General features: G+C 44.3%; 1 protein-coding gene across 2 annotated transcripts; it reads right to left on the bottom strand.

The window, feature by feature from the left end:
- Positions 1–2: 2 nt before the first annotated feature.
- Positions 3–13568, bottom strand: SLC10A1 (solute carrier family 10 member 1). Of its 2 annotated transcripts, XM_073348477.2 has the most exons (6): positions 13194–13568; positions 11055–11528; positions 7292–7502; positions 7018–7196; positions 4345–4541; positions 3–2362 (listed from the first exon to the last, which is right to left on the bottom strand). In XM_073348477.2, exons 2-6 carry the CDS (start codon positions 11474–11476, stop codon positions 2178–2180), a joined length of 1194 nt encoding a protein of 397 aa, XP_073204578.1. In that variant the 5' UTR covers positions 11477–11528; positions 13194–13568; the 3' UTR covers positions 3–2177. The 2 variants fall into 2 exon arrangements, with proteins under 2 accessions (XP_073204578.1, XP_073204579.1); XM_073348478.2 differs by lacking the exon at positions 13194–13568 and having other exon boundaries at positions 11055–11631.
- Positions 13569–17723: the final 4155 nt, after the last annotated feature.

A 17723-nucleotide genomic window follows, 5' to 3' on the forward strand; every position in this document is an offset into this window, starting at 1 on the left:
ACTTGGCAGGTAAGTCTAATCTTTATTAAGGCAAACACTCAGCAAGTAGCAGTCAATTACAAATGGGAAGCTCAGTCGGATGACCTGATCGGTTGCTTCCAGCACTAGACTATACAGCTTTAAACTACCTTTTGTTACATAAGCTTGTTACCTCCTATGCATATGTATTAGTTTCTCATTTCCATGTTCACTTTCTTCCTCTTGGTACAGGTTTAGTGTTAGTTCAAACTGGCCGCCTAGCTTTTTAGTCACTTTTTTCTTGGTCTTGCAAACATGATTACACTGCAATTTTTTACACTTACACATACATAGTTCTACTTATGCTTACACTGTTATGTTAACAGAACAGACTCTTAAAATCCACAGCAGGCTTCTGTCAGGCCTCATTATGCCTCTGCTCCTAAAGTATATGTAGTGTTTTATAAAGGTTTTCCTGACTGATTCTGTTTTTGCTTCTATGAAGCTTATTTCTTCACTAATATGGCCGCTGCTAATGTGAGTGGTGCTAAAGACCCAGCTGGTCACAGTGAAGACAGGAAACACTGTTTCCAAGGGGCTGAAATCAGTCTGCCCTCAAGGAAGATGGTGGCCCACCATGAGACGTCATGTAGGAGCTAAGTAGAGGCCGGGACAATGTAGAGGGGATGGTGCTGCTGAAAAACGGGTTTGAAAAACGACCATATTTTAAGGCAATCCCACGCTTTGTGGGAGGGGTTTTGAACGGTGGGGGTTGGCAGACTTACAGTGAAATCTTTAAACTCTGCATCCGAGGATATTCTAGCTATTAAAGGAACATTACCCATATGCAATTGCTGCATTTTGGAAAGCTTTATCCAGCAGTGTAAGGGATAAAGGTCTTTGGAATGCAAGTGAGACAGCCATTGAATAAATGGTCAGTGGCTAAAGATACTTGCTTCTAAAGAGCTTTACGACCATGATGGGTACCAGCATAATGGAAATCAGTGGAAAGGCTCTGATTCACTTCAATGGGGTCTGAATCGCACTAAGCGTGCAAAAAGAGTTCTCATCTTTGCATCACCAATGACTATTGGCCTCTTGCCAGGAGCCTAAGGCCTACATCTAATTTACATAATGTAGCAAAACTACAGCAATTGTAAGTCAAAAGTTTGTGGCTTTATTGAATGGTGGTTTTTTAATATGCTCAATGTTCTTAAATTATTTTACTCTGAGGTACGGTGAACCACTGGTGTGAGCACAGAACTGGGAGCCTGGAGCTTCTGAGTTCTAATGCTGCTTTGTTACTGACTGGCCTTGTGGCTTAGTTAATGCTTATATGATGCTTTCAGAGTGTTCAGTATTATTACTTCAGATGTTGGGAGTGTTTCTATAAAGCACGGCGCTTCAGGACAGGTGGTCTTGTCCTTGGGCAGACCAGTCCAGCGGTTAGGGTACTAGCTTAGGATGAGGCAGACCCAGGTTCAGTTTCTTACTCTGTGATTTTGGGCAAGTCAGAGCCTCTGTGTGCCTCGGTTCTCCATTTATAAGATGTGGATAATAGCTCTTAAGTGTATGAGGCAGTCAGACACTAGGGTCAGCCTTATAAGTATCTTAGAAACCTCCCCATGTTAAATTATAGACAAGCTAAGGTTGGCTGCAGGTCATGTTTTGGGGCTTCAAGGCCTATGGTTTGGGGACTTTAGATGTACAAAACTGCTGGGGTAAAGGGGAGTGCCTGTGATTGATAGTAAAGGACTCCTAAACTGTACATGTGGTCACTTTTCATTTGTCGATCCTGTTATGAGAAAATTCCAGGATACCTTTTAGATTCTAATGAGAGAAATTAGCTTGAACTTTTGAAAGGCTTTTGCCTCCCCCTCTAACACTTGCCAGCAAAACTATGTGCCCAGAAAAACAACTCAAAAGAATGGGTCTGGCTGCATTAATGGTAGCAATCAATAATAAGCTGTCATGCTGTTAGTTCCAAGGTGTCTGGCACAGAGCTCGTGGGAAACTGGGAGAGAGCTCACTGGGATAGACTGCACCATTTCATCATCAGCCAAAATATGAATGTTTTGTAGATGACCAAAAATTGGTTAGTCCAATGAGTCTCAAACTATAGCCTGTGGTGCTTGGTGCCCTTTCTGGAGAACGTCCAGTGGGGGTAGAAGTGGGCCTGTGAGAAGATCTGCTCACCCCTTTGTTTTAAAATCAACATTTCATGCAAAACTGCTGGAGTTCAGCAAACCAGGTGCAGAAGATATAACCTGGAGCATTGGTGGGTGTATCTGAGGTGTGGAGCTTCTGTAGTATCCCCCTATTTTGCTGGTGTTTCTTAGGGGCCTGGGTGGCTTTGTTTCTTGTGCAAGATCATCCACAGCTGTATAGATCATCTTTGCTGTATCTAAAGAAGAGGTGGGGAGGAAAAAAAAGTCCATATGAGACCACATTGTCCCTAACCCATATCACTGGAAGGTGATGCTGCAGGAAAGATGAATGGTTGCTGTAATGCAGGGATTCCTATATTGCACTGAGCAATGCCTGGTCTTTAGATCTCAAAGAAGCTCAAGGGACAGAGCTGTGCAAAATAAAAGTGGCAACCCTCTGCTCCTCCCCCGTCCCCCAAACAAATAAAAAAACCTGCAGTTATTTTGTTTCAAGTCACTTCATGAACCAGACTTTGCTTTGCATGGAATTTTTAGAAAAGAGTCCATTTAACAGTAAGTGGAAAATGTCACCTTTTTGTATGTTTCCAGTGCACACTGCTTTTCCATTTAAACGAAAGTGTCTATTAGCAAACTAGCTGCATTTACACAATATGACAAACCACCACTACTGCACTCCGTGGTGCAAATCAACCTCTGCTCTGCCTACCAAAGTAGATGGAGCCAGCTGTCTAGGGCAGGGGCAGGCCTAAGATGGCTGCTAGATGTTCTGCTTGAGTGGCTCTCCCAAGCAGCCCCTGCCTGTAAGGCTCAATGGGGTTTGAAGCTGTTCCCCAGCTGAAGCCCAGAAAGAGAGCTGCAGTAGTACTGGACTAGAACAGCTGTCCTGATTGCTATGAAATTGGCCTACCCTTTTTTTTTGTTTTTAAACCACAAAGGCAGCTGCCGAATTTGCTTATACATCCAACCAGTCTCCCCTCTCAGCTGCAATACTTGTTTGCAACCTCACCAAAAAGCAATCCACTCATTTGGATTAAGCATTCTTCTCTTTCTATCCTAAACTATTGTATATTGGTCCAGAAGAGCAGCATCTGGCAGAGGTAAATGAACTCATGTTCATTAAGAATTTCAATGACACAATCAACTCATATTTGTAGGCCACTGTGATAGGGTGAAACTGTCCTATCCTGTGCTAGAAAGGGTTAAAGGCCAGTCTTGGGCTCAGGTATCCACATTTGCTGCACTTATGAAACTGAACTATTTGAGAGATGCGGAGCTAGCATGTGATGGCTGGCAATTTACAGCACTGGTAGAGCCTGGCTGGGCAGATGATACCTTTGTTTTGTATCGTTTGAAACTTTGTTTTTGAACGATCCCTTTTCCTGGAAGAGGCTGGATGCTTTGAGGTCACTTGGCTGGAGGGCTGGCTGATACTATGGTTGGATAGGCCATAATATGTATATGAGAAACTGAGGCAGAGCAGTCATAGGACCATGTTGTACCACAAAGGGGTGCACGCAAGAGTTGCACCCTGTCACAGTGACCTGACAGTTGTCAGATGGTAATGAGTATGATGTTACTGGCCAGGGCTGGGTAACAAAATATGAAGATGAAAATCTTCTTATCCTACACTACAGAGCTTCCAGTCTTGGAGCCTCTAATTTCTATGCAGAAATTTCACACTGGAAATGTCTAGTGGGCTGCTCCCAGCATTTACCTTCTAATGACATGACTTATGTGACTTGCATATGGGGGGGGCTCATTCCTTTCCCGCCCGTCACTCAACAACGTGTAGTGATACTCAAGATGTGTCAGGCAGCTGTCTACCTCATATTCCTCTCTGTTTCAAATGGACACGATATTCTTCTCCTTAGAGTTGTGTCAATACAGATTCCCTGCTTTTGGGGTGTGCCTGCACACTGAAGCACAGGACCCTCTGGAAAGCTGTGACCGTTGGTGGGTTGCATAGTCAGTATCTCACACTCCTAAACTTTTGATATCAGAAGTTGTGGCCCCTAGTATCCTCAATTCCCTATGCAGTATTATATGGAGAGGCTATTTTTCACTTCTAGCTGCTGAGTTTCATTTTGCTGTGTCCTGTTACGCAGCAACTGAGTTCCACCCCAGAGATAGCAGCAGGTCAGTGATACCAGGATATGCACTACTTTGAGATGAAAAGCATGTAGGAACAGGAGAGAGGTTTTGGTTATACTACACTTGCCGTTTGGTTTCTTTAGTTTTTCATGAACCCTGAAGGCCAGTATCAGGAGAAAGCCCTCTCCAAGCTGAAATACCATGTACAGGAAAGGGAAGAAGAAAAGGGGTCCAATGACATCAGGGGCAAAGGCCACTTTGAGGATGGTAGAGCAGAGCTGCACATTCTGGCAACCAGTCTCCATGCAGACTGTCCGCCTGCACCTGTACAGGAAGGAGTTAAACACAGGCATGAATTGCAAAACGGTTACATTTCTATACAGCTTAAAGTAGACATGGTGCCCAGATGTTTATGCATTTGACTGTGGTAAAAGAAACTGCAGTAGGAGCAGTGCTGAGAATTCAAATGAGATGCTTTGCCCAGCACTCCTTTGGGAGTGTGCAAGGGTAGGTAGTGACAGATAGTGTGCATGGGTGGAAATCCTGCCTAGTAATGCTTGGCGGTCATGAATCTGAGGTTCTCCAGGAACTGCTGCCTCCACAAGGGGAAAAAAAATCTGGTTCAAAAGTGAGGAGAGGGAGAGAGCACCACCCGGGAAAGGTAAGGGGAGGTTTGTGTGTGTTAGGAGGGTTATCTTGGCTGGGTTACCCATGGGCTCAAGGCATGATAAGGGATGATTCAGAGTTGTGTAGTGGGGTCCTCGCTTTGAGTCTGTGTTGGGGTCTTCAGCTGAATATTGTTATGCCCTTTGTGATGTGAAGCAGTTATCAAAATAGGAATAATTGTTTGAGTTTTGGCAGTCCTATCAGCACTCACTCACCCTTGTCTCCATCACTTTCTACTTGGGAGTTATCCTGACTTTTCTCTTTCATATTTCATTGTCCGTAACTGAGAATTCTGAAATGAACAGGTCTGTAGTGACCAAAAGTCAAACCATCCATCAGCTTGTTCAGAGGCCTGTGTGAAATAACTTGGTGGGTCTTCAGGTCCATTTGACAGAATTGCCTCTGCCATTGGTTCCACTTTTGGCAGACCCAAGATGGCCAAAGAATGAATTGGTCCATGAGACTCTACTCATCTCTCTTCCCCGTAAGGATTGAGGCACGTAGGCTAGGGACAATACAGAGGCAATGCTCCCTCTAATTTTTTAGATCCATGTGTAGAATTAATTTTGTCATGTGCACCAATATGGAGGTGATGTGGGGCCGAGGGGTTTGGAGTGTGTGAGGGTCTCAGGGCTGGTGCAGGGGGGTGAGGGCTCTGGCTGGGGTGCAGGCTCTCGAGTGGGGCTGAGGATGGGGGGTTTGGGGTGCAGGCTGCGGGAAGAGAGGACTTCCCCCAGCCCTCTCTCACTGCAGCAGCTCTAGGACCAGGGGAGAGGCACCTCTTCCCGCCTGCGTGACCCTTGATAGCCTGCTGCGCAGCCATGCAGCTTACAGGGAACTTGGTACAGAGGTAACTTGCAGTGTCACAGCCTGTATTCATGTGTATCCTGTAGTTAAATAACAAGTGTCAATATCAGGGTTGCTGCTGGCACCATTTTATCACTACAAAATCATATTTTTGGGGGGTGAGGGTGGGATCTGTGTAGACAACTTCTCTCGTCTGTGCTCAGACTTCAGCATCAGCACTGGGAGATCATGTTCAAAGTTCAGTTGTCAGAGTGCGTCAGAGCCTCCATGCTGAAAGCATCTCATTCAGCACCTCCCAAGATTTCAGTGTCATTCTTTTGTACTCAATCCCCTTTCTTAGAACTCCTAGGTAAAAAGGGAGTGAGTGTGATAAGGGATTGTGATGGGGTGTACTTGCCCCACACTGGACAAGAAGGGGTTAACCCCACACTCTGGACAGAGGAAACCATGCCCCCTCGCCCTCTTAGACATGCTCCAACAGCTGCTGCAGTATTAAGTGGAGCAGCCCAGCTCATTCTAGGCTGACTGCCTGAAAGGAAGGACACACCTCGCAGGCTCCAGCCCGGGAGCAGCTAGAACCCCAGACGGCGGGAGCCAGAGGCACTGAGATCCAGGCAGATGCCTGGATACCTGTGGATGCCTAAGGGAGGCCAGAGCTATCGGGAACAGTGCACACTGGGGAACCGGGAGACCCCAAAGACGTCTAGACCACAGCATCAGGGAATATGGTAGGAAGTAGCCATAGGGAACTAGACAGTGGACTGGTTATCAAACTGGATCTTGAACCAGTGTGTTTTGGTCAGATCCCTGCTGACTCAGTGGCAATCACACTCACCACTGTCAGGGCCCTGGGCTGGGACCCAGTGGAGCCTGGAGGTCCCAGGTCCCTCTATCCTGGCTGCCACCTACCCAACTGGTGGCTGCCTATTCCCCTACCTGGCCACTAGACCACTCAGCCCTGCTGAGGAGGGCAGCTACATTGATTCTGGCCATCAGGCCCCACGACTCCACTGGGGAGGGGGTTCCGTTGACTCTGGCCATTAGAACATATCACCCTAAAGGCAAGGGCAACCATACCGACTCGGCTCCCCTGACAGCAAAGGTGACCATATTGACTCTGGCCATTAGGCCGTGCTGCCCTGACCGACAACTATATTGACTCCACTACTAAGCTGTACTGCCCTGATGACAAGCATAAGCGTACTGACTCTGGCCATTGGGCCATACTGCCCTGAGGCTAAGGGCAGGCAGGCAGACAGACTCGCCCCTCCCCCCAAAGGGGGACGGTGGTGTAATTGCCCCTCTACATGGATGTAGAAAGACCTACCTGTCATTGAGCTTGAAAAATGAAGATAGCATGTAGCCAAGCAGGAAACCAATAAAAGGCATCAAAGCAGACGTTCCCAGTAGGGGTGGCGAGAAGATGATCAAAATACTGTTTCCAACACTTGTCACAAACAGAGCGATTATTGGAACAGATGATACAAGCAGCACAATCATCCCTGCCTGAAATAAAAGTGGATCAGGAGTTGGGAAAGACAAGACAAAAAGTTTGTAAATTGTTTCGAGGCCCTTAGGGAAAGGTGATTACCACTTCTTACCTTGATGATGAGGCGAGCATACTGTGGCTTCTTCTCATTCAGGAAGATGCCAATGGTGCAGGGAATGAGCATCATGGCCAAGGAGATGACTATTCCCTTGTAAGGCACTTTGCCCTCTAGGTTGCCCTGGTACAGCCCTCTTGAGTAAAGATACAGGAGAAGAGGCATCAGCCCAAGTGCCAGGAGCGTTGAGCATGTGGTCATCACAATGCTGAGATGAAGGGAAAATGTAATAGCAGTAGAATGAAATTATTTGTTGGAATATTCTTCTCTTTATCTAACTTGGACACTTACGTCCATCTACAATTTCAGCTCACTTTTCCCATTTCTCCCCTTTCCCGCACAGAGGTTTCAGCATTACCAGGTGATGAAAGGATCTACAGCAATGGAAGTAAGGGAAGATTGAGTAGTTTAAAGGACAGTTCTATTTTAGGCTCAAAAAGTAGTCCTAAGTATGCATCTTGGTTCATAGAAATTGCCATACTGCATCATAGTCCAGTATCCTATCTCCAGCAGTGACTGGTACCAGTTGCTTTAAAGGAAAGTACAAGAAACTGCACAATAGGCAGTTATGGAATAACCTGCCCATAGGGAAAATTTCTTCTCAACTCCCATTAATTAGAAATTTGGCTCTCCCCTGAGACATAAGGGTTTATATCTTCAAAGGTCTTGGGTTGGTTTGTTTCTAAATACTTACTGTTATAACTCTGGATGTTCTTGTTATACATGTACATAAAGTGCAAAAGTTCAGCTGTCTTTCCCTTGCTGTTGTTTTCACTCTTTTATCTTGGACAAGGGCCCCGGGACTGAGGCAATGCTTGTCTCATTTTTTTTTTTGGGGGGGGGGGGGCTTACCTTTTTCTATTTGGGGTAGCCCCTTAAGACTTGCTTGATTTACATGGAATGGAAAGAGGTCTCTTAAGTACTAATAACTGGAATGGTGAAGGGAATATAGGCATTGCCACGCTGGAACAAAACAATGGTCCGTTTACGCCAGTATTCTGCCCTCAACGGTGGCTAACGTTGGGCACTTCAAAAAAAGGTATAAAATCCCATTATGCATCTAATGATGCAACAGTAATGCTGTAGTGCTAAACTGTATAGTGCAGGAGCCCCGCAGAAATTCCCTCAAGTTGGTAATTCTATCACGTGAGAGAATCTCCAAAATCCATCTTTCATGTGATGTCACCATAAGATAAAGCAGCCATTTTCGAAACCTAACTAACATTTTACTGGTAAATTTAATCTAATTGAAAATCGGTGCAACAGTAATTGTGAGACTTCACACATTAGTAATAAATACACACATTGTTCTAATATAAACGTGTAGCTCAGCTCCTATATCAAACTTTAAGTAGCAATACACAGGCAAAGCACACATGTAATAAGTCAAAGAGGCCATCGGCAGAACATGTAAAATACTCCTTTTATAAAACATATGCTCTGCAAAATTCAAATAAAGCATTTAAGATGCTAGAAGAATATTTTACATGGGTCTTGAATTTTACTCAGATTTCACATCCACTGATTAAATTGATCACATAACCTTTTAGAAGAAAGGTAAATTGGATCTACTGCATAAGATTTTTATGATAGTAGCTGGGAAAGAAGTGTGACTCTCAACTTGAAAACTTGGTGTGTTTTAAGGGGATTCAGATTATAATGATATCTTAAAAATAAACAAAAGAGCTGAGGAGAGAAGTGCCATCTACTGCATCTCCTGTCCTTAATTTGTAGTATTTTCCTGCTTATTCTATGAAGCGTTTCACTGTTTTCATAAGACCCTCACAGGATACCTTACAGTGACTTGCCTCCTGAATTTCTGACCCTCTCCTACTATTGCTTCTAAATCATCTCCTTAGGAAAAGTAGCATGAAATGTTAAATCAGTATTTTGCTGCTTGGTGGGCTTGCATGGTCGTCATATGGGAAATCTATGCTGAGTGGATTCTAAATCACAGGGTGCACAAAAAGGTCCGCTAGAAAATCTTGTCATTTTGATGAGTTCATTGATCAAGATGCACTATGGGACACTTTGTTTAATGGCAGAGAGCTAACAGGGAGAAATGCCACTTTTCCTTAGTTAATTTCAGCATTTGCTCATAAACCTCTGTGGCATGTGAATTTATGCTGAATTGACTGAATTTTCAAAAGGGTCTCAGCCATGGCCATGAATCACCATTGTGTTACTTCAGATTCAAGTTGGTGTAACTCTACTTGAACTAAATGAATGGAGTTACACCACTATAAAAGGGAAGTTAATGAAAGCGGGATCAAGCCCCAAATCTTTATATCTGAACCTACAGTTTTGCCCATGGACAAACTTGCAGTTTTTGAGCACATACAGCTTTTGCTTTTCTGCATTCACAAATTATGTGACTGGGCACCAAATGCAAACAAGGTTGTCAAATATGCAGCCCAGTCTTGAAAATGTGGTCTCTGTGTCACAGGACCAAACACAAGGATCCATATTGCCATGCAATAAAAATAAAATCAACCACCACCACAACAAAAAGCACTATTAAAACAACCAACTAAATAATCAAAAGTCCCACGGTAGAACCTTATTTTATGTCAACCAGTTGAATTTGTTAATGAAAGGATGAGAGGACAGGGACCACTCCTATTGGGCTTTAATTCATCATTATATTTTCATCACGTTTAGATGGACCTTTGTCTCCGCAATCTATTCATTTAACTACCCAGTCAATTTGTAATTGGGCACAACATCTGCCATTTGATTGAATCCTGGGTTGAAGAGGTTTAAACTCACATCCAGTTCTTTGAAATGTAGCTTGTAGTCCAATACTGTGCTGAGTAACAAGACTGATGAGTATGCCACAGGTAAGCTATTAAAATCAATTCTTCTTATGGCACCAACAAAAGTACACAGCTTGTCTTCCTCTTTTGAGTGTTTCTTTCCTCCTAAAACTATAATCTGTGTAGGTTTCTAATTCCTGTGTCCTAACTGCAAGACTGGTAGAAACTCCCCTATTTCTCTGCCTACACTCACATTGCTCCTTACCTTCCGTGCTGGCTTGATCCTACGTCCTGGGTTCCTGGGAGGGTGTTACGTCCTCTGCCTACTTCACTCCTCCCTGCTGGCTGGCTCTCAACTTTCTGCTGGTTCCCAGAGCAGCACCACGACTAGCTGCTGTGGGTTCTGGCAGGAGGGCTCAGCAGGCAGAACAGGACCCAGCTGCTGGCTGGGCTCCCTTCCACCCTACTCTGCTCCTTACTCTCCCTTCTCCCTGCTGGTTTGGGGCTTCCCCAGTGCCAAGAGGAGCTGCTGTGGATTCTGGCAGGAGAGCCCAACCCAGGCATCGGTCACGCTCCCAGCCACATGAGGTAGTTTACTGGTGCACGTGTGGGGAACGTGAGGGAACACTGGTGGCTGGGCTAAATTTGAGTGGTGTTGCAACCTGGTACATCAGGTCACACCACCACTGAAATTTGGCTTGGCTACTGCTCTGGCTGGCATTATGGAGGGGTAGCCAGGTCAAATCTTAGTGGTGGTGTGACCCCAAGTGCTGGAGTGCAGCTCTATTCTAGATTTTAGGTGCCAGAGCGCTGCTCCGGACCAATAGTGACTAAGCAGCATTTAGCACCAAGCTGATGAGTACTCAAAAAATACTTTGGGTACAATACCAAATTTATTCCTGCCTGAAGCATTAGAATTGAGAGAACTAAGTTAGACTGTAGACCAGTCTCCTAACTGAAATGGCCTGGCCAGTGACAATGGTGAGGTACCGAGCTCTCCTTACCTCAGGTTCATATCTCCTTTTGCTGCCAGACTAAAAATGTTTGAGAGGTTTCCACCTGGACAGCAGCCACAGATGAGCACAGCCAGAGACTCAATAGGGCCCAAATGAAAAAGCTTTCCCAGGGCAAACGCTGTCAGAGGCATTATGCCATACTGAGCCACCACAGCAATGGCCACCCCTTTAGGTTTCCAGAAGTGAGTCTTGATCTTGGAGAGCTGCATGGTGCACCCCAGTGACACCATGACAATGCCCAGGACAGCAATGAGGATTCCATTCAGCGCTTGGTCAGTGGCCCGTTGGTGAAACGTGAAAGGCAGTGTAAAGTTGGGCAGGGAGGCATTCTCGGTGTGCTCTGGGTTCCAGGATTTGGGGCTCCCATAGGCTCCTCTGGTGGTGTTCATTGTCACTATGAGCTTAGCCATCCCTTCTTCCTGATGTGGTTGGCAAAGTGAGGAAGGAAGCTAGTTCAAAAGCCTGAAACCATACAAATCCAGTGCACATAAACATCACATCCAGCACTCCCCCTTCCTGCAGTCAGTACCTTCTCTTCTCCAGGCCTGAGCTCTTATCATCTAGTACTGAGTGCAGCTGAAGGCTATTTTGTCAGGGATCATATTTTTAGTTTGCACCTTTCTGCCCTAGGAATTCAAAGCACTCTCCTAATTTTTAGGACTAGAATAACCCCTCTAATAGCCACATTGACGGCTGACTAATATTTCATGCATGACAAAATTTCAGCCTCTGTCTCATGGCTATTCATTGAGAGCCATGAAACAGAGCCCATTGATTTCAAGAATAAAAACCTTCCACTATTTACTAGCTTTCCAAGACTTCCAACTGAATGCCTTGACTCCTCTCTAGCTTCCTTAGCCATTCCCACACGATGAGAATAAGGGCACAGTCGATGAAAATGAAAGGCAGCTAATATAAAGCTGATAAAATGAAATAGCCTGTAGAACTCATTGCCACAAGATGCTACTGAGGCCAAGAGCTTAGCAGGATGCAGAATAGTTAGGCATTTATATACCCAGTGAGAACATCCCCAGTTATACTAGAAAGAATTCATTTTTTCCCTCTAAGGCTACATCTACGCTATGAGCTAGAGGAGCGATTCCTCCGCTTGCGTACACATGCTAGCTCTCGCTGACCTAGCCTGAGTATAAACAGCAGCGTAACTGCGGTCGCATAGGCACAGCTTAGCCATGCCCTGTGCATTCCCACAGGGGCCTGGCATCTGTGTACTCGGCATGGCTAAGCTGCTGCTACCCTCACTACAGTGGCTACACTGCTGTTTATACTCACACGAGCTCGCCTCAATCTAGCTAGAATATGTGTACATGAGCAGGGGACTCATACCCCCTACCTCACAGTATAGGTGAAGCCTAAGAAGGGTTATAAACCCTCATGCTTCAGGGCTAAGCCCACCTCTGACTCATGGCAGTTTGGAAGAAGCTTTTCCTGTGGACAGGTTATTCCAGTACAGGCTGTCTTGTGTCTTACTTTGAAGCACCTGTTGCTGACTGCAGGATACTGGACTGGATAGACTCTGATCTGGTAGGGCAATTCCTCTGTTACATTTACAACCATGAATTAATTAAGCTTCACAATGTTCCAAAGTAGCATTCCCATCTTAGAGATGGGGAAACAGGCACAGAGGCTACCTAATTCATCCAAAGACACACACTGAGTCAGTGGCAGAGGAGGGAAAACCCCCAGGTTTCTTGGCCTTGTTAAAGCATGGGACAGACAGCCATGTTTCCTGCCATACCTGCAGCTACCAGCAGCACACATCAATGGGAGCTGCACAGGTGGACATAAGGAGGAAGTGGGGCCAGCATGGTGTCCTTTAAAGAAACTATTTCGCAAATTGAAATGACTCCTCTGATCCCCCAGTAGGTCCTTGCCATACTAACCATGTAGCAGGAGGACACATTTCATTCTGTATGCCAGACTTGGGAACCGCATTTACTGGTGCCCAACCTTCTTCTTTGCTCCCCTGTTCTCCGAGCCCCTATACACATACACAAATAAATATGGAGCAAGCCATCTGGAGTTTCCCATTAGGATCAGACCTGGTGTCTGCAAAAACACACCATCCCTAGACACGTTAAAGTACAGAATGGAAATTAATTAATTTACCGTTAGCCCTTAGACTGCTGCTTCAGAAGGTGGATATTGTCTTTGCACTTTTCAAAGGGTTTACATGCTACTTGATGATCCATTCCTGGCTGAGTTCTCCAAGCAATAAAACTCAGAAGGCCCTTTAGCCATCATGATTCAAGAAAATCCCTTCCCCATCTGACAAAGCCTGGTCCTGTGCTTGCAGAGTATGATAGTATCTCCTAGAAGACCAAAACTGGAATCTTCTGGATGGTGATGTGTCCAGAGGCAGCCTGTGCAGGTTGGATCTTTTTCTCCTGGGCACAGGGTTGGGGAATGGATTTTCACTGCACTGCTTTCTCTGTGAACCCTTCCCTCTTGCTGGAGAAGCCCTAATTTGTCAGCTGCAGTAATTTATTCATTGCTTCTATTCATAGCGGAGCTCACCAGTGAGCAACTTTCCAGCCCAATTGCTCTGGAAACATGATTGAAAGCTGGAAGGAATGTAGGAGCCTTTCTTTTCTGTTTCTCTCTCTAGTGTTGATTTGAAAATGCTTCTAATAGGCAGGACGTCACAAGGGAAGGAAGGAGTAGCTGGAGCAGCAACAGCTTTCGAGCGTTGCATAGGCATCCCCAATCAGTTTAGGGGAAGGAGGGAGCCATAGGTAAGGTAGAATTTAATGAGAATCTTCACTAATGGTTGGCACAGGGACACCTGGGTTCTTTCCCTGCCTTGTCCACTGACTTGCAATGTGGCCTCAAGAAAGTTATTTGATCTTTTTGTTGCATCACCTCTCACGCTCATGGATAATCCCCATCCTGGTAAAATGGAGATAATACTATGTGCCTTGCAGAAGGCATTGCGAAGCTTCATTTTTAAGAAGTGCTTTGAGACCTGCAGGTGAATGGTGTGATATAATATGAAGGTAGATCTTTGTCTCCAAGGCCATAGCTCAGCAAGAAGAAAAAGGTGCTATGCAAAGTTGGGCATTTTTGGATGCATTTTTATTTGGGGGCAGGGAGGGCATGGTTTGAAGGGCTGTATGAGTAATAAATAAACACAGTCAAGGTAGCACATGTACAAGGGCATTGGAAATCTATAGGGAATTTTGGGGTAAAATCTACAGCAATTTCTCTTCCCTTCCCCCACTTCCTTTTCTCCAAATATCCACAGAAGTTCTGGGTAGTTGTTTGCTTTCTATTGTATTTGTCTTGGCTTGTCTATGTTAATAGTGAATAATGTCAGAAGATGCAAGGTGGGTCAATCAAAAGCAATTGTTCTCTTATTCAGTGTCACTGTGTTGGCTGCCCAAAGAATATCCCAAGCGCCGCTGCAGGAGTTAAACATTTAAAAATTGACAACACTGTAAATAGTTCTCTCCATCTTTAGGAGTGTAGCAACTGTCTGAACTGTCCTAATAATAGTAACAATTAAAAAATACTTACTAGGGGCTTGTGCTTAAAAAGTTTCTACTGGCTGGGTGGGCCCTTGGGTGGGGCCCATCCACACTGGGGACTGAGCTATATTAGTTTGAACTGTTTTCAATCAAGTTCCCTCAACACAGTTTAACAGTGGGTGGCTGCATTCTGCTCTCTCCCTATGCAGAAGCCTACTGAGATATCAAAGCAGGTTGCATGGTTGTAAGTGAGGGCACAACTGAGCCCTCACTGCTAGGCCAGTGGGCATAACCATTTTAAACCCATTCCGCTAAGACAGTTTAATTCCCAGTGCAGAGATTGCCCTGGGAACTGTAATTGATACAAATATTTTTTTCCTACTCTGGACAATTTCTGGACTAAGTTCTTAGCACAATGAGCTCTTTGTTTTTTTCCCCATAGTAGAAATAAGCGCAAGTATATTTCTCACAGTACAAAGGACCTTATTCTTGTAATGTTATATAAAGCTAAATAGCTTGGCAAGATATAATGTGCACTAGAAACACTAATGGTCAGGAATAGCACAATAGTCAGTCCTAAAAGACAAGTGAGATCCTTTAATGGATGTTAAGGCCTCAGTTTTAAACAACATGGATTAAGTTTAAGTGCCACAGTTTTGACCTTGGTGCCGCAAATTGGGCATCCAAAATTAATGGACACTGTTTAGTTTCTTCCCCTAAATCTCTTTGGTAGAAAGTAACCAAATAAGTGGTGCTGCACACAGAATGCTTACCACCCTCCATGCATTAAAAATGTATTTTAAAAATACGATAGAGATTTATGGACTTTTCAATGAAAGGTGAAATGGTATGCTTTGTGTTTGCTTTTTTTTTAAAGAAAATCCCCTCAAATTAAATATATAATGAGCGAATACTTTACACCGTCAAAGAACCTCACATATATTAACTGGTTAACGCTCGTATCCCCCTGCAATCTAGGTAAATACTTTGCCATTTTACAGATGGGGAAAATGAGGCACACCTCTTTGGGGCAGGGACTGGCATTTATTTTATACTTGTACAGTACCTAGTATAAGGGGGCCCAACTTGGTTGTGGCCTTTACGAGATACCGCAATAGAAATGTTAACACAGGTTAATTGATCAGTCCAGCGCATTACAGTAAGTCAATATCTGACCCAGGATTTGAATGTAGTAGAACCCAGATGTCAGTTTTCTACTCGGCTAAGGTTTCTCTTATTATCTATGTATACTTTGGAATATGCAATTTGACCTTTTTTGTGTACTTGAAATGATCAGAAAACCTGACTGTTCTCAGATTTTATTTTAACTGGGTGATGGCATAGGCTGGGGTTGGCATCTTCCAATGAAGGCAGAAATGGAAATTTCAGGAGAAAAAAGATCCCAGATTTGTTGACTCTGAGTTGGAACAAAATTTAACAAAGTGAGGCTGTCTCCACAGAAGCATTCCTTTTCAAATTTCCCCCCCGTCACACCACCCTTACAGCTGCTTCATCAGCAGCAGCCAGGTGCTAGTGTAGACTGTCTGCCAGCATTTTAACCACAGATCTAGAGGTGACTGTGATTAAAATGCTTCCAGTGGAAATGATCACACAAAAGGAAATGAAGAATTAATTTCTCATCTGCTAGCAACTGCTCAGCTACTAATAGCCACTCACTGTAAAATTAAAAATAGTCCAACTCTAGAGGAATGGTTCAAAAAATAAGGGCATTTGTTATGGAAAAATTAACACTCCACTGATGTACCCAGCAAAATATACACAGAACAAACAGATACTTGGATATTTGGTTACCATTTATTCAATACTCAGGCAAAGTACATTCACTTGCAACCCCCATCCCCCCAGCACACCCGTCCAGTATTCTTCAATATTAACATTTGATAGACATTCCTGGTCTATAAAATGCATGTAATCAGAGATTTCTCTCCATTTAATAAAATCACTAGAAACGATACGTCATGGGGGCTGTAATGGTACTCACACTAAAAGATGGGAACACCCTGTGAAACAGAAAGAAAAGGAGTACTTGTGGCACCTTAGAGACTAACCAATTTATTTGAGCATAAGCTTTCGTGAGCTACAGCTAACTTCATCGGATGCATCTGATGAAGTGAGCTGTAGCTCACGAAAGCTTATGCTCAAATAAATTGGTTAGTCTCTAAGGTGCCACAAGTACTCCATTTCTTTTTGCGAATACAGACTAATACGGCTGCTATTCTGAAACCTGTCACTATGCAAAGCCTGTGAAACAGAGAGATCTGATGACTATATTACTCTATAATGTCTCTTTAAACAAAAAAGAAAAGGAACACGGCTGTTACTCTGAAACCTATCTTTAAACAAAAGCTCATTGTAGTAACGATTATTGTTTTGCTTCTGAATCTTACATGGCAAGGATTTGTAAACCTGTTAATACTTCCTACATAAATAAATAGCAATAAATACTAAAAATGCTTTCAGTGTTCACACTTCAAGTAGTACAATGGTGGGAAATTTGACGAGAAATGAAAGTGAAATGGGGTACAAATGCAATAAAATATAAGGTATTCAAAAGTACAGCAAACGGAGTGGGGGTGGGTGCCAAAGATGCTCCCCACCTGGGCCGTCATTTGGTCTAGGGCGTGCCCTGGCCATGAGCAGTGCCTTTTCCCATTTGTTCATCATCTGCTGATGGGAGCAGTTTATCTACACTCTGGCTCTTGCCACAGCTATCCAGGGCTTAGTGACCCTCTCTCTGCAGAAGCACAGTATGACATCATTGTCGAATGGCTGTGCTTGCAGATCTGTGTTAGCCACACAAAGCATACCACTCCATCATTCCAAGACTGCACTGGCTCCAGATTCACTTCTGGGTGTTATTCAGTATATTTCTATTGATTACATGTGGTGTGGAACCTGGTTACCTGTGGAAGCCACCTCTATCCCATTGTAACAGCTGAGATAAGCTGATGTGCTTTTTCTAACAGTCCACAGATTGGACTGTCTAGGGGTTGGTGGCAGAGTATATTGCATGGAGGCCATATCTACCCTCCATTCAGTTTCCCTGGGCCATTTGTCCAACAAAACCATTCTGCTGTCCTTCAGGGCATGACGTAAAGCTCTTCTGTTTACTGAGAGTTTTGCCTGTAGGGGAGAGGCATATCTCTGCTTA

The sequence above is a fragment of the Lepidochelys kempii genome, chromosome 6 (genome assembly GCF_965140285.1).
Source record: "Lepidochelys kempii isolate rLepKem1 chromosome 6, rLepKem1.hap1, whole genome shotgun sequence".
Classification (NCBI taxonomy): Eukaryota; Metazoa; Chordata; order Testudines; family Cheloniidae; genus Lepidochelys; species Lepidochelys kempii.